This window comes from Alosa alosa, chromosome 5 (genome assembly GCF_017589495.1).
Source record: "Alosa alosa isolate M-15738 ecotype Scorff River chromosome 5, AALO_Geno_1.1, whole genome shotgun sequence".
Classification (NCBI taxonomy): domain Eukaryota; kingdom Metazoa; phylum Chordata; class Actinopteri; order Clupeiformes; family Clupeidae; genus Alosa; species Alosa alosa.
Window position 1 is genome coordinate 20,584,268 of NC_063193.1, and position 21,213 is coordinate 20,605,480.

At 42.6% G+C, this 21,213-nt stretch overlaps 3 protein-coding genes across 7 annotated transcripts; 1 reads left to right on the top strand and 2 right to left on the bottom strand.

Annotated features, from left to right (window-relative positions):
• Positions 1 to 255: 255 nt before the first annotated feature.
• slc2a8 (solute carrier family 2 member 8) lies at positions 256 to 8,022 on the bottom strand. Of its 2 annotated transcripts, none has more exons than XM_048242809.1 (10): positions 7,735 to 8,022; positions 6,907 to 7,069; positions 6,278 to 6,484; positions 5,374 to 5,473; positions 4,638 to 4,849; positions 3,835 to 3,984; positions 3,606 to 3,714; positions 3,011 to 3,178; positions 1,319 to 1,464; positions 256 to 661 (listed from the first exon to the last, which is right to left on the bottom strand). In XM_048242809.1, the coding sequence occupies exons 1-10, from the start codon at positions 7,806 to 7,808 to the stop codon at positions 515 to 517; spliced, it is 1,476 nt and encodes a 491-aa protein (XP_048098766.1). In that variant the 5' UTR covers positions 7,809 to 8,022; the 3' UTR covers positions 256 to 514. The 2 variants fall into 2 exon arrangements, with proteins under 2 accessions (XP_048098766.1, XP_048098768.1); XM_048242811.1 differs by having other exon boundaries at positions 6,278 to 6,349; positions 7,735 to 8,008.
• Positions 8,023 to 8,213: 191 nt separating this feature from the next.
• Positions 8,214 to 14,641, top strand: LOC125295085 (tetratricopeptide repeat protein 16). Its single transcript, XM_048244240.1, has 13 exons — positions 8,214 to 8,395; positions 8,515 to 8,645; positions 9,289 to 9,461; positions 9,574 to 9,664; positions 9,820 to 9,963; positions 10,524 to 10,624; positions 10,998 to 11,127; positions 11,527 to 11,741; positions 12,123 to 12,400; positions 13,360 to 13,501; positions 13,615 to 13,780; positions 14,058 to 14,194; positions 14,362 to 14,641. Exons 2-13 carry the CDS (start codon positions 8,604 to 8,606, stop codon positions 14,462 to 14,464), a joined length of 1,722 nt encoding a protein of 573 aa, XP_048100197.1. The 5' UTR covers positions 8,214 to 8,395; positions 8,515 to 8,603; the 3' UTR covers positions 14,465 to 14,641.
• Positions 14,642 to 17,031: 2,390 nt separating this feature from the next.
• On the bottom strand, positions 17,032 to 20,505 carry mymk (myomaker, myoblast fusion factor). Of its 4 annotated transcripts, none has more exons than XM_048244241.1 (6): positions 20,229 to 20,505; positions 19,636 to 19,750; positions 19,071 to 19,219; positions 18,622 to 18,738; positions 18,358 to 18,498; positions 17,032 to 17,999 (listed from the first exon to the last, which is right to left on the bottom strand). In XM_048244241.1, the coding sequence occupies exons 1-6, from the start codon at positions 20,361 to 20,363 to the stop codon at positions 17,859 to 17,861; spliced, it is 798 nt and encodes a 265-aa protein (XP_048100198.1). In that variant the 5' UTR covers positions 20,364 to 20,505; the 3' UTR covers positions 17,032 to 17,858. The 4 variants fall into 4 exon arrangements, with proteins under 4 accessions (XP_048100198.1, XP_048100202.1, XP_048100199.1 ...); XM_048244243.1 differs by having other exon boundaries at positions 17,985 to 17,999; positions 18,321 to 18,498; XM_048244242.1 differs by having other exon boundaries at positions 17,920 to 18,498.
• Between the last annotated feature and the right edge of the window lie 708 nt (positions 20,506 to 21,213).

Below are 21,213 nucleotides of genomic sequence, written 5' to 3' on the forward strand. Positions count from 1 at the left end.
TACTTACTAGTCACTGGGCTCTTGGACAAGAGCTGCCTTGTGGGATGAACACCCTGTGTAAACCTTTGTGTGTACCCAACAACCTAGAAGATGAAGCCCAATATACACATTTGTCTTTGACTTAGCAAGAAGAACACTTAATCTAATTTCTTTCGCGTTAGGGACGTGATGCCACAACAGCACTGTGAACACTCTCAACACATTCTTTACCAAGGATGTAAGCCCAAAAATAAAAGCCTTCCAGTGAGACAACTCTACTCAGAACTCCACTTTTATTTGGAGACAGATTTCTTTAAAATTGCTTGAATCATCAATATCAAATAATATGGTTGCTTGGCACACAAAGTATTGTAATTAGAGAAAACTGATAAAATTACAAAATGTCCGCTCATTCCGCTCTCTCCTACACACAATACTTTGCTTCACATAAATGCACATTCACTCGTACTCTCTGTCACACACACACACACACACACACATACACACAAATATGTCAGTTCCTGTTTGTGCAGTTCTAGTGGTGTCGTGCTCCTTTGAAGTGAGCTTGGATCTGCTCTAGTGATTTGCCTTTGGTCTCGGGCACAAAGAAGATTGTGAAAAAGACGTTCAGAGCACACATGCCTGAGAACAGCCAGAACGTCCCAGCAGAGGTCAGCACGTCCTGAAAGCCATTAGAGAGAGAGTCAAAGCGAGACTACCACAGTATCATCAACCATGGTGGCATTTTAACTACACAGTTTAGTGATAAACCTGAGTATGTTGACTCATAGTTTACTCATAGTAAGTGGTCAGGGATGGATTACTGCACGGGCCTACCGGGCCCAGGCCCAGGTGCCCAAGGGGTCAGGGGGCCCTGAAGCCCAAGCCTTTGCATTGAATCATTGCCTCAATATCAACAAATCAGGTTGAAGGCTATGAATCTGATTAAATTTAGTATTGGCCATCCCCAAAATGCACCAGAATACAGGAAATCACATCAAAAAAATGTAAACATTTCTGGGGGAAGGACCCCCAAACCCCCCCTCCCACATATACGACAATAAGTGGGGGGCCCTTAATACATCTGGGCCCAGGGGCCCGAATGTTCATAATCCGCCCATGTAAGTGGTAAACCTGCAATCTGCAGCTCATATCTAATAGCAATGCAATGTCTTGATAAAAGTGTGAATATCTACAGAATGCACTGGTCGCCTTGAACTTAAGTAATTCATAATGTGGATGTAATGCAATTACAATACCTACTGAGTAAGCTGCTAGATGGCTATTTCTACCCAAAACAAAAGATATGTTTCAGAATATGCCAGAATTTTCCACATACCATGAGATTGTGAAAGGTCTTGGTGACGATGAATGCAGACCCCCAGTTGGTCAGCACGCACATAGAGCTTCCCAACCCCCTCCCTCGCGTGGGGAAGATCTCCGACATCACCAACCAGGGTGTGGGGCCCCAGCCAAGAGCAAAGCCTGGGACACACACATCATGCCATTCGGGTTTACCATCATTGATCACTGATTCAGTATCAGCTTGTGTTATCAATAGAGCTAAGTGCAAATAACTTGTCTCTGCGGTGGCTCTGACATAATCGCTGGAAAAAAAAAAAAAAAAAAAGGCTTTGTCTAGCAGAGTTAATCTTGTTTTGCAGCAGCCGTGTTCCATTAAGAGACTGCGCTGCTTTGGAGTGGAGCCCAGGATGAGGGAATTGGCGACACCACTCCCTGTAATTTGTCTGTGAGAATGATCAGAGGGAAACATTACACAAGCAACCTTAATGTATGAACAAGGCTTTTGTGCTAAACATGGGAGCTCTGTTGTCTGAACAAAGACATGTAGTGAGAACATGCAGTTTAGAACATGAATGATACCTAGATACTCTCTCATTCATTTATCTTGCTGACTTTTTTGATTGATTAATGGCACTTCAAGTCACCTGCACCAGAGAGATGTAATCTGTTAAGTATTACTGTACAGGGGACGGTCATGGGACAGATCACATCTCTCACGAGGCTGCAAGAGCAGATGACTGCAGTGTATGCTTAACCTTGGCTTGTTGCTGGCAAAAATGCAATAAACAGGATATGCAAGTATTTCCTGCCAAAACTCTCCTGTAATTGGCTTTTCAATTACACTTCAAGGAAGGTCAATCATATGTTTCTTCACAGTTTGGAAATGCTGATCTGAAACGATGCCATTCATCATCAGACTGTCGCATCATCGTCCTGTGATTCACTGGTTAACATTTCAGACCACAGTAGGTGATATTCTGGAAAGCTGATCAGGACCCAGAAGGAACCCTTTATATGGTCGTTCCAAAGGACTGTGGATGGAAGTAGAGAGATGCTCTGAAAATAACTAGTCTGATATAGACTGGAATGAATGGTAAGGCTGTTTGTCTCCACACACAAATAGCCAGACAAGAAAATTAAGTTAACCAGCCCGGCCATGTCAAATTCTTACAGAAGGAGGGTGGGCACCTCACACTGTACTTTGACCTCATAAAACTCAACTGTAAGTGACTGTAACTGAGAGTAATGAAAATAAACAGCATTCAAGGGAAGCGACTTGGCATCACCTATGTGGTTACATAATTGTCTAAGTTGTCTGCTGGGGCTGGGCTTCTAACTCGAGTCACCAGATGTTGCTTTGTGGTGCCTCGGCTGGCATCACGAGGTTGTTAATGCAGTGGCCATTCCAGGAATCATGTGATCTGACCATCAACAGTCCGAGGGAGTGAAGGTCCAGAAACTACTAGTCACTGTACAGAGATGAGCTTGGGTCACACTTAAGTTAGCCTAGCTACATCACAGCCTACTACAAACAACCAAAACACCATGACCAGAACTCTTTCAAATGAAGAGGCTTTTGTATTGCTAAATTATTAATTATTTCATATATAGCCGTTGAACTCAAAGGTTTGTACTTGACCAGTGCATAGGTTAAAATTATTTGTACATTTCTGGCAATTTTTCAATTGTATTCAATAACTGAATGGATGACTCTCCAGTCCCTTACCTGTGATAAAGAGGCCCATGCTGACCAACGCCAGCCACGCCAGGTCAGGTTGAGGGGCCAGGCTGACAGGACCTGGCGTTTCCATGGCGACCTGGCCACTGCTGTGATTTGGGCTTGAGAGCCAGAAGTAGACTCCGAACATCGCAGTGCTGATGGTCATGGCAACACCTTACCACAGAGACAAAAAATACAAGCAGTTGAATTATGTGAAATACTGAAACATCCACAGAAGACTGCAAAAACACTTTTTGGATATGGGACAAAACAAACTAGAGATGCATTAGACTCATGTTGGCATTAGATTAGAAGCGTGGCTACACCTACAGTTCTCATTCATACAGAAGGTAATAAGCCTATTTCACAGTGTTCAGGTGTCCGGCCTCGTTGATGTTAATGATGCCTTAATTGGCAGGGTAAAATGTCTTCCTGCTTTTGTCTTTCCTGTGGACTTTTTTCTTTTGCCGTCTATGGGACAGTGCTGTTCCACAGGAAGTTGATTTACACAGCGGCCCCATCTTGTGAAATGGGCTAATTAGATACGGGATGAGTGACAAGAGTGTCTACATGCATGGTGTCAGTTTAGGTATCAGTGTACCTGAGACGATGAGGAGGATTTTCCTGCCTGCCCTGTCCATCAGCAGAGCCGCCACGGCTGTGAAGACCACCTGGATTGCGGCTACTATCACTGAGGCAACATCGCTGTTCTGAAACAGCAAATGGACAAAGTGTCAAAATTATGAAAAAATTACTAACCAACGTCAGCGAATGACATTCACAGAGAGTGTACGTTACAATCTATACATATACACAAAACCAATCTATACCTTGAAATGGGCCTTTTCGAAAATGGACTCGGCATAGAACATGATGGCATTGATGCCTGTGAGCTGCTGAAAGAGCATCATGACGATCCCGATACCCATGGGCTTGTAAATGACCGGGTCTTTCAGATCTGACCATCCCAAACTACCTCCCTGCACAAAAATGTGAAAATGGTCATAAGCAGATCTAAAACAGTAGTTAAAAATGTAGTTACAGTGAAAATGCAGATCACATGAAGGGAGTGAAGGTCCAGAAACTACTAGTCACTGTACAGAGATGAGCTTGGGTCACACTTAAGTTAGCCTAGCTACATCACAGCCTACTACAGTACAAACAGCATGCAATTGAAGCAGATACCACTGGAATCATGTGACTGGTTTTGCTATGCTTTGGTCATGCAAAGTAAGCACGATGACAGACTGACAGATGGTCTGGTGCCGGTCCTCATAGGTCCCCTTCAAGACTCCGAGCAGGAACAAGAAGCATACAGAGGCAGAAAATGGTACAATGTGTGTGTATGTGTGTGTGTAGTGAAAAATGGATGGAATGATGTGTTTTGAGGAGTGATGAATGAATGGACGTAAGTATGAATGGGAGGATATATGAGTGAGAGCCTGCATTCCTGTTTGGATGTTATTGTGTAGACTTGTAGACTATTGTGTCTCTCTCTAGTAGCATACTTCTCCTTTGTGTAAATGGACTCAAATCATATTCTTTATAACATGCATACTTGTAACTGTGATCTGATTTCACTAATTGCCATCTAATTTCACAGCTACCGTTTGTTTACAGGCGGCAGCCTCACCTGATCTTGCATAGCGCCCTCTATCCTGGCACACTCTTCCTCAGGTGAGGCATCTGGCCCTCGCAGGAACCGCAGGGCCTCCTGGGCCTCGGCCCTCCTGCCCTGGGATAACAGGAAGTGAGGCGTTTCTGGCATGAAGCACATCAGCACCAGCATCAGAGCCGGTGGAACCGAGGAGGTGACCGCCAGCCATCGCCAGCCCAGGAACAAGCCTGACAGAGTGGGAGAGAGGGAAGAGGGACAGTCAAACCAGTGGAAGAACAAATCAAAGCCATCACAGACTGGGAATTGGGAAAAGATAGCTATGGCTACGTGCCATACAATGTCAACAGTGAAGTGCTTTTGATACAACACATGACCTGTTTGGGTGTGTACACAGAAAAGTCGCTCTTAGTCTCTGGACACACTAATTATTGCAATGTCATGGCAGCTGATCTAAAACAGCGAGGGAGGACTGCCAGACTCAAGGCTAGCAGAAGCCATATTTCAATTAAACTGAAGTAGTTTACAGCACACATCCTCATTCCTCATAAACAATGAGAACGTGCCATTTTGACACTTATGCTTGTTTCTCTATCTTCCTGTTTTCTCATAGTAAGTAACCTCTAAACCCACACTATGGTCATTATACTGAGATTGAGAGACATTATGTAATGTTACAGCTCACCTTGTTGTACATAGTTAACAATCTGTATAAACTTAAGTCAATTTACACATAAAGGCTGATGTTTCTCACCTGCTATGTAAGCTCCCATTATTCCTATTACCACCATGAGCTGGACACAGGAGCCCATTGTCCCGCGGACACGCTCGTGGGCCATCTCAGAGATGTAGAGCTACAAGAGGAGGAGGAGATGGTGAGATGGAACGCATTTGATCACATTTGATTCATTAAACAGATGCTGTTTTTAACCTCCTTTCTGTGAGGGTCTCAAGACACATGTTTCTGGGGAAGTGGAAGCGTGAGCCTGACAACGCTGACACAACTCACATGAGGTTTGTCACACAAACAGAAGCATGACAAGTCAGACAAATGGTTCATATTTGTCCGGTCATGTTTACTCTCTCGATGCACATCCCAACACACACTGTTTACTGGATCACACTGTATATAATTCTCTTTGTACTTGTACACTGCACAATGACACACTTAAGTTGAATTCAATTTAGATTCACAGACTATTAAAATGTCATAAAGTATATTAGCAGTCAAATATGAAATCATCTGCACAGCACTAGACAAGCTGGGTCATCTGTGATTGCTAACTGTAAGCTAATCTAAATGCTGAACTAATGAAGTTTGTGGAAAAACCAGGAATATATTTTCAGAGAAGACACTGCAAAATGTTATCTTTTATACCGTAGCATTTCACAAGGCCGTGTCCAACACACACAAGCCAGCATTTCTTTAAACACACAATAGAAACTGTAAATACGGTGTTGCGTTCAAAGGCAGTAGTCAGCCTTTAGCCTCATCCTTGCAAAACATACTGACAAACACTGCTAAGATAAGTTAAAATCTGTGTTTGGATTTTGAAGTCATGTAGACTATATTCACACAGTGACATTTTTATCCCATTACACAGAAAACGTTACAAAACAATGCTTGTTTGTCAGATAGAGATATTTGCCAAACTTACCGGTACAACCAGAGAAGTGACCCCACTCGCCAATCCCGTCAATATCCTCCCCAGATACAGCATCCAGTGGTTCTGAGCAGCGATGATAATGGTGAAGCCAAAGATGTATGGCATGGCGCAGAACATGAGGGTCAGTTTTCGCCCAAGCTTATCCACCACCCAGCCACCCAAGAGGCCTCCCAGAGCTGCCCCTATGGTCACCACCGACTGCAAGGCCATCAACAAAGCCACACAATCACATTAACACAAAGGCCATTGGATCAAGTCACTCGTCCCTCATTTTGAATGATTGGCAAAATCTTAGTCTAATATGTCAGACATATTTATTTATATATATTTTTATTCATTTATATTTGTCCAGCAATGAGAATATGGTTTGGTCCATGAGTTACTCTTAATATTGTGAATGCTTCCGTTTTGTTAGGGCTATTTGCATGCATTGTGTGAATTTGAAATTTGAAACAGACATGTTGTCAAATAAAATTGTTGCATGTGCTGTAGGCTATTTGTATTTGTTATGTGATGTTGAATCGATGCAAGTGTTGTTTTTTGCATAATAATCTATTAGAAAAGACTTTGAACCAGCTGTAGCCTGGTAAATAAGATCAAGGAATATTATTCTCTCTTACCCCAAACCAGGAGGCTTCCTCTGGGTTGAGCCGCATATGTGGGTCAGTGATCCTAATGAGATCTGGGATGGCAGGAGAGCTGTAGCCCAGCACAAAGCCAAAGCTAAGGGGACCCAGGATGGCTGCAAAAGTGGCCAAGTAGAGCTTGCCATTTTTCACCTTGCTGTGCACAAAGGAACAGATAATAGAACAGAAAACGTAGGTACATCTAGAAAGACTCGCAAAGGCCTCAGTAATGATGGAGACATCAGACATCTAAAGCTTGCCCTTGGCATAGGCATATATTCAAGAAGTGATTTTACAGGAACCTCTTTGAAAGGTTAGTTGTGAAGGATTGTCGAATATTCATGAAATGCTGAATATAATGGTGTGAAGGTACTCCGGAGGCTAGTCTATGTGGTGTCCACTGTTTCACATACCAAAGGTTATCCTAATTTAGAGGTCCACTGGTCCATTGATGTTTACTTTTACTTTGTTTCCCCTTGGGGATCAATAAAGTATCTATCTATCTACTACAGCCTACCAGAATAAACAGGGTAAAACACACAAACAGGCTAAAAAACACACACACACACACACACACACACACACACACACACACACACACACACACACACACACACACAGTGCTCAGTGTTTCCAAACCAAATACCTTGCAGGAGACAAAACTACATTTACTCAAATTCATAACCAGACAAGGCAAACAACTGTGAGTTAAAACAGCTGACACGTCTGCATTTCGTTGTCACTTAGGCTAAGGATCAGGCTAAGGATAGGCTAATAGTGGTCTTTTTTCCAACAACTTTTTGGCTGACGTTAGCTACTTACTCCAGGTAAGAGCTGTGTTCCAACTCCCCGTTCTCAGATCCCAAAAGAGGTCTTGAGGCTTCATCTCGGTCCATTTGCTGTACCTTGTCGTGTTAACCTCAACTGCACCGGTGTCGTTTTCTGAAGCTGGGTATCACAAATCGCCAAAGACATAGCGTGGTTTCCTGAAACACACTGACTCTGTCTTCCAAAACAATCAATTCGTTTACTATGTCATGTCAGCTGATGTGCATGCTAAAATGTTTAAAAATGGTTTCCGGAGCTCCTTGATTTTTCAAAATAAAAGTTATTTCTGGGCGTGTCCGTCACACCCGCTGTAGGCTAAAGTTGGGAGATGAATATCCACTTAATTTACTCAGAATTTATTTTTTCTAATAAAGACATATTTGAATATACAGCATTTACCACATCCCAGAAAATGACCAAAAAAACCCGAATGTTTACACAAGACCTTTCCCATACTTTCCGTGCAGCTGTTGAGATATTCCCCTTCCTGCATAAGACCACGCCCCTTGACTGGAATCCTAGAAGGCAAACTCGCTGAATGACATTTTGTGCATTTGTCAGATTTATTTGATCTGTGACAATGCCTTTTTCAGTCGAAACTCTAGTGCAAGATAAATGGCTTTCCAACCAGGTTGTCTCCATTTGTAGCCCATAGGTAGGCTAATACAAAATGAATGTAAACATGTCTAACTTTTCATCGGTGTCAGAACAGCACTCTGAAGTTGCTACGTTCCCTTGGTTACACATCATCCCCTTGTTTGTTTCTACCAAAAGATTTTAGAGCGGAGCGGTTTCTACTTCAGAAACGACCAGGCTATGTGACGCACAAGGAAACGTGAATAAACTAACGTTAGTTTCTAAAAATGGATAATGCTCTGCAGGGGAGCAAGTCAGATTTTACCAAGGTCAGTTTTGCGTAGTGTTGGCTGAGTAGGAAACAGAATTGCATGTAAAGCTGCTGTCACTCTTTGGCATCATAGGCTATTCAGTGCGTGTGTCGGTTTTGAAATTTCGCTGTTTCTGTCTGTAGGCCTAGGCCTACTAAACTAACCATAGACTGTATAGTCTATGAAACTAACCCAGAACAAGTTTATATAGTAGCTATAGTAGCCTAATCACTGATTAGATTATCATTAGTAGGCCTAGGCCTACTAAACTAACCATAGACTTTATATACAGTCTATGAAACTAACCCAGAAACAGTTTATATAGTAGCTATAGTAGCCTAATCACTGATTAGATTATCAGTGTAGATTAGGTATCTCCGCATGTTGTTGCAGTTCTTAAAATTAAGCCTTTTAAAGCCGTAGGCCTAACTTATTGAATGAAAAGCGCAGTCTCGTGTCACATTATGTTGTGAATAATAGCTTGCTGGACTGATCTGGAAAAAAAATATCTGAACATAGGTCTACCCTGAATGAGAAGGCCTAACCTAAGTGAGAGAGCATGTCTGAACATGTCTCATGAACTAGGCCTAGCCTAAATGAGAGGGCATGTCAATTAGGCCATATCTTAACTTTCCATGTGATGTGTTTTGTTTAACCCCAGTCAGATGATGGCTCCACTTCACTCACAACATCAGACTCACAGCGCCAGAAAACACCAGAGTATGTTTTCCCACGTATTTTCGGGTCAAGCAATATCTTCAGAATAACAGGAACAAAACCTGACCGACCTGACCTGCGTGGTGACCTCATAATAAAAAACAAGGTCAAATCACTGTGAGTATAAAAGTCAAATAAAATAGATAGGCCTATAGCCTGCCTATAAGGTATAGTCATTGTATGGTCAGTGAATGCATATATGAAGGTTTTGGCATTTTCTCTTTCCCAGCTATGACTCAGGGTTAGAAGCCATGTCAAAGTCACTGTTTGAAACTGCAGTAAATTGTTTCAACAAAGCCATCAGTCTACAGCCAAACCAGGTGAGTAAAAATGGGAAGAAAACAATATACTTCCTCTTCCACCGTTTGGGTTATTTCAGAGCATGTAAAGCATCTTTCTGAGGATAATTGAATAATTCCCACTGTAAAAAAAAAAAAAAACGGGTAAAAATGTGATGAATTGTGTCTCCTAACAGATTTGTTTGTATATGGACATGGGAGAGGCCTATCTCCAACTATGTGATTTCCAGTCAGCTATCCATACTTACAGGCAAGCTTACTATCTAGACCCAGAGGACAAGAGTATCGCTCACCGTCTTGCATTCATCTACTACCTACAGGTACATTTTAAACTTATTATGAGTATGGCAGGTATTTAATGGTCACATGCAGAGAAAGCGGTATTATGGAGTATGCTGCACTGCAGTAGAAGAGACTGATTGATACAGATCAAAGTGGAAAAGGAACAGTTTTGTATTCTCAATGCTAAATCCGCTTTTCAAGAGACAGTGAATAAGATTAGCTTTAGACAGTGAATAGGATTTGGATGAATAGGAATACCTACCAAATAGACACAGACAGAACTATGACTGTGTCTGTGTCATGTATTGCAATGTGAAAGTGCAGTCCATGAATCTCCTCTGATACACTTTTTGTCAAATGCAGTGAATTTCTTCTCACAGTCCTCAAGCTGTCCTTTCAGTGCTTGTGCTCAGGAAAAAAAACTGGTGTTCGTAAACAGTCTGTAAATGGGAAACAAACAAAGTAGCTCAGACCGAGCTGTACACAATTCCAGCCAATGAAAGATGGCGTGTGATTTTGATTAACATTTCACATTTCGGAAATGCAGCCTCTGCCTTTAAAGGCTTACCTCCTGATTTGTTCCTTTCCTTGTCCGCAGGGCCAGTGTCTCTATGACAATGGGATGTTTGTAAAAGCGCTTGAGTCTTTCTCCAAAGCGGCTGAAATGAAACCGAATTTTAGGTCCTATCAGTTTAGGAGGTCAGTCTGAAATTTGGTTCATCATAAAAAAGAACAATGTTAAGTCATTTGTTTATATGAACTCTTTGAACCATTTTGTTACCTAGCCAAACATCAGCTGGCAATAACACAGTGCTTTATTCATATATTAAGCAATCTCACTACTAATTAAAACTAATGACTTTAGAGTTTATTTTCTAAAACAGATATATTCCATTTTTATGATGCTATTCAGGAAATATTAAACTTCAGTTAGGTTTGGATTTGATTGGTTTGTGCTTAATCAAAACAACCAGCCGGTTAGTGTTAAACCAGCTGGATATTGTGATGTTCAAGTCTTAAGAATAATTTCTCACCCTGTATTCCATCTCTAATGTTATTGTTCAACGAGTAGCTTGGCATGTCTGACCGCACTAGGACGATACAGTGACAGTCTAAAGCTGGTCAGTAAGTGGCTGGAGGTGGATGAGCCAACAGCAGATCTCTTTGTTCTTAAAGCCCGTCTACATCAGCAACTCAACCAGGTGGGTGAAAAAATGGACTGTTTAATATTGTGTAGAAGTAGGCAATTACGCACATGTGCAGAAAGGGTAGCAAAACTAGATGAGTGAATAGTTCTTAGCTGGCAATGGATCACAATTATTATCTGCATGATGACATTCTCATATAAACTATATGATTGAGGAAACGTTGAATCATTCTCAGCTTTACGTCATTAAGGGACATCAAGGAAAAACTAGCAACAGATATGTAATTACATTTCTAGAAATTCAGATTTAAAATCACACACAGGTTTACAGTGTCTGCGTACACAAAGTGTGCAATCCTTAAGAATATGAAAATCAGTCAAATTATGAACGTCATCAGCCGAGCCTGCTCTGACCAGCCCTGTTCGAGCTGTAATGCCTGATGACTCCCTGCAGGTGTCGCTCTGCTACCACAGCCTGAAGTCAGCCCTCCAGCTGAACTCCACTTGTCCAGAGGCACGAGGGCTCATGCAGCAGCTAAAGGAGTCTGGACAGTTGGTGCGGCAGCATGCCGTGAATAAGGCATTGGAGGGGGACCTGCAAGACGCCCTGGTGAGGATCAATAACGCCATACAGTACAGTCCAGAGGAAGCGTCATACTACCTGTTCAGGTGAGGTCTGTGAACTGCAACTAAACACTCAACTGTACATAATAAGCGAACTTCTAGAGATCATCAAAGGTATTAAGTGTGTAATGAAGTACCTTGTTTGTAAAGAATACTGATTGGTGGGCGTCTTGGGTACCTGTGAAGAAGAGGGTGGACAACAAGAGCAATGTAACACCACAGTTCTTGTCAACCATGTACTGTGTGTGATGGATTTTTATCTTGTGTGAGAAGTCAATATACTGTATAGCCATTCTATATGTCACCAGTGAATGAGTTTGTGATTGCTGGCCGATAAATCTGTGAAAACACCACAAGCCATTATATCACATAACCCATAGTACATTGGTGTCCACTGCCATTTTGCTTGCTGGTGTCCTCCTCTAGAGGGACCCTGCAACGCCGACTGAAAGACTTCACTGCTGCCATAGAGGACCTTGTGCTGGCCATCGAGCTGAGCGAGTCGGTGCGAGCGGACGCGCTGGGCGAGAGGCAGGAAGGAAGCGAGGAGCTGCGGGACGAGGCGCACGCCCAGCTCGTGCTGACCTACAATGACTTTGCTGTGCACTGCTTCTCCCGCGGCTTCTACCAGGAGGCGGCCATGCTGCTCAGTAGGGCCATCGAGGACCAGAGGGAGGAGAGCGGCCTCTTCATCAACAGAGGAGGTGAGGAGGTGGACAAGGCCATCAGCACTTTTCAGAGGTGAATTGTCCTGTTACATAGTTCAAAATTCTCCAAAAGAACATTACATGGATTTGCTACTAATTAGCACTATATTTGTGTGAGATGTACAGTACTATTCTGATAATGCAATCAGCCTGCTGCCGGTGATATAAATAGTGTCAGTATTAGCAGAGTGTTTGTAGGGTTAATGTTGGTGGAAATCCAACAATAAATTGAATGGGTTTCTACCAGGAAGTCCAGCTTTACAGAGAACGGTGGCTGAGAAGTTAGACTACTGGTCTTAAAATCCCCAGGCGGAATTCAGGCCGTTTAAAAGATTGAAAAAATATCATTCAAACATTTCTGATAGCTTCAGGCACAGACATTTCCCTTGTTTTAAGCCCTCAGACTGTTCTGAATGTGTTCTAGAATAGGGGAAGGTCAGAGGTCACATGACTAAGTGGGGAGGGAGGCCTGCCTAGTGCTGAATTAGTCATAGAGGAAAGCGCTGACCTCTGTTCTTCCGCAGCAACTCTTTAAGACTCATTGTTTCTCCCATTGACATTTCCAAGCACAGTGCACACAGCACAGCACAGACTGCATGCCACTGTGTCTGTCTTGTATCCAAATGTCCTTAAAGAATTAAGGCTAATTAATTTATTCTGACTGTTTTTTTTTTTCTCAAAATGAAGCGCCAAATGTAATGCAACATATATGTAGGTGTTCCTTGGCAATACTGTAAGTGCATGTGTCGTGCCACTAAAACAGACCAGACCAGACCAACCTTACGAACGTATGACTTACAGAAGGTAAACATAGCTACGAACATTTCGGGGGAAACGTCAAAACCTCAAAGTAGAGCTTATGGCATGGTACAGTATAGCTTACAAACAACATTGTGTTAAGAAGGTTTGGCCTTAACTTGGCCTTGGTCACTGACAATACTGTGTGCTCTGTGCAGACTGCTTCTTTAAGCAGGGGGACTTGACTTTCGCTCTGGCCGACTACCAGCAGGCTGAGGAGCTGGACCCATATAATGAAGCCATTTGGGCTCGGCTGGCAGTCGTGCACAACACCTTCGGCCTCCAGCGCCAGAAGGACAGGTCTCTGACACAACTCCTTTGGTGCTCTAAAGAGGGAAATGTAAAATACCCTGGCTAATAATCCTCAGATGTTTACAAGTTTAACATTGCATTGCATGTTTTCATGCCCGCAGAAAGTATCAGGAGGCGGCTAAGCAGTTCTCATTAGCCGTTAAGTACAACCCAGGAGTCAGCCAGTACTACGAGAACCGTGCTAAAGCACATTACAAAGGGCAGAAACTGGACCTGGCCAAGGACGATGCTGTCTGTACCCGAATCCTGGACCCCAATAATCAACAGGCTAGTTTTCCAATGCAGCACACAAATGCAAAGGAGGGGGGGGCTGGGGCAAGGGGGGCCTGACTTCTCATATTTGACCGGATATTTCCAATGACATTTTCTTTTTCTCCTGGACTAGCTCTTAATCCATGTATTGGACCTCTAACTTCCAAACAGCTGCTATTCATCAGATGTGAAATTGTGTGTTGAATTGAATTGTATATCTTTGGATGTAACAGTTGTGTTAAAGATGTGACCGTTTTAAGTAAGAAAACCTAAAGCTGCTTTCTTTGTCCAGGTGGAGCCTCTTCTTCTGAGTCTGTTCCCAGGATGCTCTTTGTCCAACATCCTGTCCAGTGAGATGGCCCAGGCACTCCGCTCTCAGCTCACAGACAGCATTAATGCCTGTAAACAAGCAGTAACTCCTGTGTCAAGGTAAATCAAGTCAGGGAACTGCTTGCACATAAAAAGATTTAAAGGCTCCCATACTGCATGTCCATCCATGTTATGTAGGCAGAGCAGAGTTACACTTTTCAGTCGCAGACTGATTTTTGTAAACCACAAAATTGTGTTGAGTGTTGTGTTTGTGTCTTTGTTTTTAGACTGACCGATGAACTTGTCCAGTTGAAGGTTTTGGATGAAACAGATAACCAGTCAGAGGAGACTGTCAATGACTCTGTAAATGAAGATAGTTCAGATGCCTAGAGACTATGACGAGTAGATACACATTACGGCGTAACATTACAGAGCAACCAGACAGCTAAATCCCTGAACACACACATTAACTCTGAACACTACACACTGATGCACCTTTGGATTTGGTTTTCTTAGATTCAGTGTTTGGACATTAAATACGTCTTTATGGAAACCTGTATTTCCTTACACTTGTTAGGTTTTCTGGGTTTTAAGTTAACGTAATGAGTTATTGTAAGTATGGGGGAAAGCATTTTTTATGAAGGAAGTCTTTGATGTAGCATGAACCGTCTGCCTGCATTCTAATGTTCTTAGAGTATTGTGTGAGTCAAGGTACAGTTGTTTTTGGTCTTTAAAGATGCAGTCGCACACACACAGGAAGTCCAATTTGTTTATGTTTATATCAAAAATGTATTAGCATACGCTATTGTCCAAAACAATGCACATTATATTTTAACCAAGGACCAAACAAAACACACCAAAAATGTAGCTCATCCCTCCCTTCAGTATATTCCCTGAGAAACTACACACAGGGGTTTGTTTTTGTTTGGGGGACAGGCTGCCCCACTTTGTTTGTTTCCCGTTTTCGGAGCCTGGGCTGCCCACAGAGACCAGGTTTTTTTAGAGTGTACACACGGAATGGGTAGCTAGCGGATCGTGAGGAGACGATTGCTGAATGTGACAAAAAATCTTGGAAATCGCGTACGATCGCTGACTGCACTTTTAATGTGGCATGATGAATACTTATTATTGCAGACTTTAACCTAGAATTGTTTGTGACTGGGTTGTTGAGTGGTGTTGTTTATTTGATCCCAGCTCCCTCTTGCCTGTATGCGTGACACATGATAGCTCTAGATGGTAAAGATTTTGTGCCACTTTATGGCTGCAGTCGCCATGAATAAGTGACTGAGAGGCACTGCTTTGAGTGTTTCCCAGGCAACACCACAAGAGCCCTTTGGGTGATAATAACATTCACGCTCCCTGAAGGGAAAAACATTGCATTTGGGAAAATATTGGGCGTAATTTCTGTCTAGCTAGAGGTTGTAGTGTAGGCATCAGGTTGGTTATCTGTCGAATTCTGATAAGGACACAACTTTGAAACACCTCAAACTTTCAAAGTGGCTTGATAGCATCACGGCGACAGGAAACTCTACTCACAGACTGGTAGATGAAATGAAATAGGAAAAAAAGAGACGAGACATCATTTCTTTCATCAATTCTCTTGATGAAAGAGTCTCTGAAGCATACGCTAAACGACTAGGGGTTAGAACTGAAGCAGAGGCTGTTTTGAACTCTGCCGTTTTCTCTCTTTCAGCAAGGCCACAGCTGCCGTCAGCACTGCAGTCCACAGCAATTGCACTGGCAGCTGACAGCCAACAGCTGATGGACTCTGCACTCTCTTTTCCCTGCGCAGGGTAGCCTAGCCCGTGGTCTCTCACCACAGTGAACTGTAGTCCTTTCTCTGCATAACTCTGCATTTAGCAACTTGTTTGGATCTCATGCAAATCTCAGCTGTCACTGTAAGTGGGATCTGGACATGGTTTAGCTGCCTCTCAAGCATGGTGGTCATAATAACATTTTGCACACACAAGCCCAGAGTTTAAATTTCAGGTATAGTTTGAATCTCATCCTTGTGGAAAGGATTCCCTGACAATATATGTGATTTTTATAGTAAAACTTTACTTTGTGTAAGCCCATGGGTTGCCACAGATGGTTTAGGCCTACCTGATTAAAACTACTCCCTGATTACATGCCCGTTACTTGCTTTTAATTATGGCTTTCCATGAGAGTAGCCAAGCATTTCCCTAGACATTAGACCATAAGGAAAGAATAGGTATTTGAATGTATAGGATGAGTACACTTGGCAGAAAAATCTAGGCATTGGCTAGACAGAGCTGCTAGGTAAGTAATAAATTAAAGAAAGTGTAGCCTCATATAACAGGAGCAGATGACTGATCTGACTTTGTATAGTCTCTTCAACGCATTAAATCACTAGTTATTACATAAAAATGTTAGTGGCTGGCAGAGTCTCACAGTGCTGTAGCAAGATTCATTAGACTCGCGCTCCATCACCAGTCTGTGGTGTTAGCACTTAGGGGAGTTTCCTCGAGACTACATGCACGTGTGGACCGCAAAGCGCGGAAAAAAGAGAAATCTTATAACAGTCGGTGGTGGCGGAGAGTCCAGAAGTGCTTTACACCGGCGTAATAAAAGTTTCGGGTTTCTCTCTTGACAGGGATTGGGAAGGTGGCCAGGAGATTCTGTGGCTGCCAGATTAGCCCTCAGACAAAAACATATTTCTCCAAGGCACTGGCCCCCAGTCAAAAAGTCCATTGTGGACCATTTTCATTCACCTTTGTCAAGAGACTGTTTTGTCTAAAACATGCAACACATGTCTGTAATTCTTGGATAGTGTTTGGAGCAGGTGGAGGAGACATTCCACGGCAAATATCATATTTTTTGACGTTTGATGAAAATGTCGGCTGCTTTCTGACATGACATGGCAAAGTGCACCCCAGCCCCATGTCCTGTCTGTTCTCTGTAGACCATGAAATATGCATGCACAGTACACAGCACATTACATTTATTTTATTTCATTCTTTTAAATAAACACATAACTATTACAGTTTATGTAGAAAACTAGATACAATGCCATAAATATATTTACATAACTGGCTTGGTAATACAAATGAATATCACTGCATTAAATGCATCAAACCGGTGATTTGTGTGTGGCATATAATAATTACAGCCGATTACATCTTTTGGCCTAAATACAAAAATTGCTGAGGCTCTCGCCATGTTGATCTCAATGACTATACATAAAAGAAATATGCCTTCACAATCCCCAAATGTATAAAGGTGCAGCCTGAAAATATTTAACAGCACCATGTCTGGAAACAGAGACAGAAAATCTTTCCACAGAGACACTTTTTAAAAACAATGTATTCCTCTGGGAGAGATGAAGATACTGATGGCTTTAAGAGCAGCACATTTTCCACGTGAGTTTCGTTTTTGTGCTCTAAACACTTAAAACATTGGTCTCTGTAATTCTGCTGTGGTGCAAAGTAGATGGTAAATGTAAAGCTTAATATTTAAACCTAGTTAACGTGTCCCTCTCCTATTAAACAAAAACAGTCCCAAGTTGTGAATCCTTCCCTCAGTAAACCCACAGAGAGCATAATTACTGTGATAGCAGTAGATGCTGTCCTGGATGTGGCCCTTTCGTGATCAGGTCAACTAGACTTTGGGGACCTCCTGCAAAATAGTATATCAGGGCTAATTTCATCCACTTTCTCAGTGCCTTGCTGTTTCAGCATTTAACCTTGAACACACAGAGCCCTAGCAGTCCTGAGGTAAAATCTTCTGATCCGGAGGGTGGCTCTCGCTCTCCCAAGCGTCCATGTTATAAGATGGTTGGCGGAGCTGCATGCAGCGGGAGCCCAGAACTTCCTGTCTTTATCCAAGACTTTTGTGTGGGCACCTTCCAAATGGTCTTTTGGACTTTATCCTTTTTATTGTTTTTGGCCCTGCCGGGATGGGGTACCTGCGATCAAAACAGAGCAGCGTCAGAGGATTGGTGTGGACATGGGATTTGGCGGTGTTCAAGTGAGTTAGCTCGCTAGGCTGCCTGATTCCTTCAGCACCGTGACTGAGTGCACTTCTCGCTTGTTTATTTCCATTACATTTTGTCACCAGTCACCAGTTTACTTAGCTCTCCATCAGAGAACTGACCTCACTCAAAGAAAGGCAGTCCAACAGTTGCCATTACAGTTCACTGGACTAGCCAGCACAACATAAGTGTCCTCTGAACAGGCTCTTGTAAGCCATGTCCCTACGACTTGTGAGCTTTCAAAGCAAGGATCACCTCTACAGCTTTGCTAAGATAAGGAGGTGTGTCATACACAGCAGCAGAGGGTGTAGCAGTTGAGTTTGGCGACGTTGCGTCCCGTTCCCGCGTAGCGATTCTTCTTCGGCAGCAGAAGCACAAACGACACGGCAAGCGACAGGTGGTAGAAACTATGGACGTAGGCGTAGTCCCATTCCTGCAGGAACACACACACACATGAACAAATCGAGAAATTTTAGCCACTGATATGAGCTGTCACACTTTGGCCTTGTCAAATAGTCAGAGGTGCGCAAATGTTGCTAGAAACATCACCAGGTACCTCAAAGTAGAAGCGCAGCATCAGAGCAAGAGCCCCAAAACAGCATCCTGGGCCCACTTGCTGCGTGTAAACACTCTTCTCTGGGTACAGGCCCTTCTTTTCCTTCATCTTCTGCAACTGCAAGGTGACACGTTCCGAGACGTTTAACATAAACTCAGAACTTGCAGTGATATTTCATTAAAATCGCATTGGTCTGCACAGGTTGGTGAGTTAGTTGCTTATACAGATATATTAATCCTGGTTATTGCAGAATGTCCCTCTTCAGGAGTTGGCATGACTAAAATCCAGCAGTTTCCACATTATCAGACTAGAGTGTGAAACTGTCAAACTGACCTACCTAAACCACAGAGTCGTCATTTTTCTCTAATGGCAGGCAAATTAGTTTGTGCTAATTGCAGTGTGTGAATGCGTGTGTGTGGGTGTGTTTGGCCCCTTGTCCCTGCACTCACCCATTTGACTGTGATCATGAGCACAGCTGTTCCTATGGGGCCTGAGTATATGCCGTAGCCAAGGCGGTCCTGGTATATCCTCACCGCCGTCGTCAGGACTCCAAACATGTTCAGCGTGGAGCGCTTAGGCTCATCAAAGTCACCCAGTGCTAGAAGACAGAGAGGTCTATTTAAATATGATGCTACACACAGAGAGTATGCAATGAATGATGGGCATGGGGTGTGTGCAGGCATACCAGGCATACCAGCCGTACTAGGGGGCTGCAACGCTTTCACAAAAAGTGAAAGAGCATGTTTACTTGATTGACATATTTGGTTACATGAAATTGACACTAAATAAACTATCCTGGCTTCATAGTTGTAAAGTAGTAATATTGGAGGTTAGACCATCATCTTTAGTATTCAATATTAAAATGAATATTTAATACATCGACACAATTTTTAATGTTTGTCCCTTTGGCCTTGTATTTAATCCATTTGGTATCCACACTGAAAAAAACATCTTTCAATCTGTGTTAACGTCAGTGTTCTGTGTAGGCCATCACATGAATACAAACACCCTTACCTAGCAGAGTGACCCACATGGAGATGGCTGTGCCGTAAACGGTGAAGTACTCTAGGATTTCGTATTTCATGAAGCATAGGATGGACAGGCCCGGTCCATCACAGGCATGGTAGATCTGTGGGAGACACGGATGTCATCCTCAGCTATGACATTCTGTATTCTTTTCAACAATATTATACAGTATATTAATTAATATCATTATGTGATTAATATCATTATGTAACAAAAGAGCATGCAATGTAGGCCTTGGTATTATTTTACAGGTTTTACGCCTGTGGGTCATTTGCCGTGTATATGCGTCTAGTGAAAGCTGAATTCAATGTTTGTAAGATAGTCAGTAATATCTCTACATAATGTCCTTCCACTACGAACCACTCAGTTTACATCACATCAACAGATGGTAGATAAGTCCATACAAATCAACTTTTTTGTACCGTGACAAGACAACTGGAGGAAGAATCCATGGCAAAAGCATCTCTCTTATTATATTATATCATATAATACTGTTGACTACCAATGACCGCTACAATCAAGAAATGTCAAACTTCAGACAGTTCATTTCAACACAAACTGTCTGAGTCTTTCCCCCTTACCGTTGTGAAGAACATGGTAAAGAAGTAGACCATAGCCTCCATGTGAAATCCCCTCTTGGTGGCTATGCTGGTCAGAGGCAAAAACACCAGACTGCTGATCATGGGCAAGAGCATCTTGGCAATGTATGCCCCCATTTTGGACTTGATCCTGCAGCAAGAAAGACCTGACAGTGTTTGGAAAGCAAGAGCAAGACTTCCAGAGCGTATTCCCTCAGAGCCAAAGACCTTGTCTCGACAGGAGAGACCCAGCAGTGATCCACATGGATACAAACACACACTCTTGCGCACGGAAAGACACAGCTGCCCGTGCTGTGTGGAGCTTTAAAGTTTAAATGTCCAAGCAGCAACAGTTGAGCGTTCATGCGCTTTGTCATCAGCAAGACAGCTGTCTCAATGTTGCTATGGCATGGGAGGGCAGATCCGTGGCATGCGTCTACTCTGCCTTTTTCACATTCTCCAGCCCCTGGTCAAGGGTCACAACCACTTTTTAATAAACTACGGGTACATTACAGAGCAAACTTAAAAGATTTTGATAAATTAATAATTTAATTGGAAATTTTGATAAATGGATATTTTTTGGCCACTTTTTGAACTTGACATTTCCTTGATATGGCCCCAAAACTTGGCCTTCATTTTGTTTTGTTAGAAATTGCATTATGTCCTGGGATTAAAATACCTTGAAATTATTGTTAAATAAATATTTAACAGTTTAACAACACTTACATGTGATTAACTGCTAAAATATCACCTTCTGCTGTTGAAACACATATTTTGTGGTGCCTTGTGAAATTTATTTGAGCCTTGTCTGTGGTATATTTTGCAACGTAGCAGTATGGTGTGATAATTTCCAGTACTTTCAAACCTTTAATACTTTGGAGTATGTTACTGAACAATTATCAGATTTGTCCAGTATCATTTGTGATGTTCCTACCCATAATTGTCCTGGATGTTGCTGTGTCATGGTTACAAGCCCAAATAGAGCCCA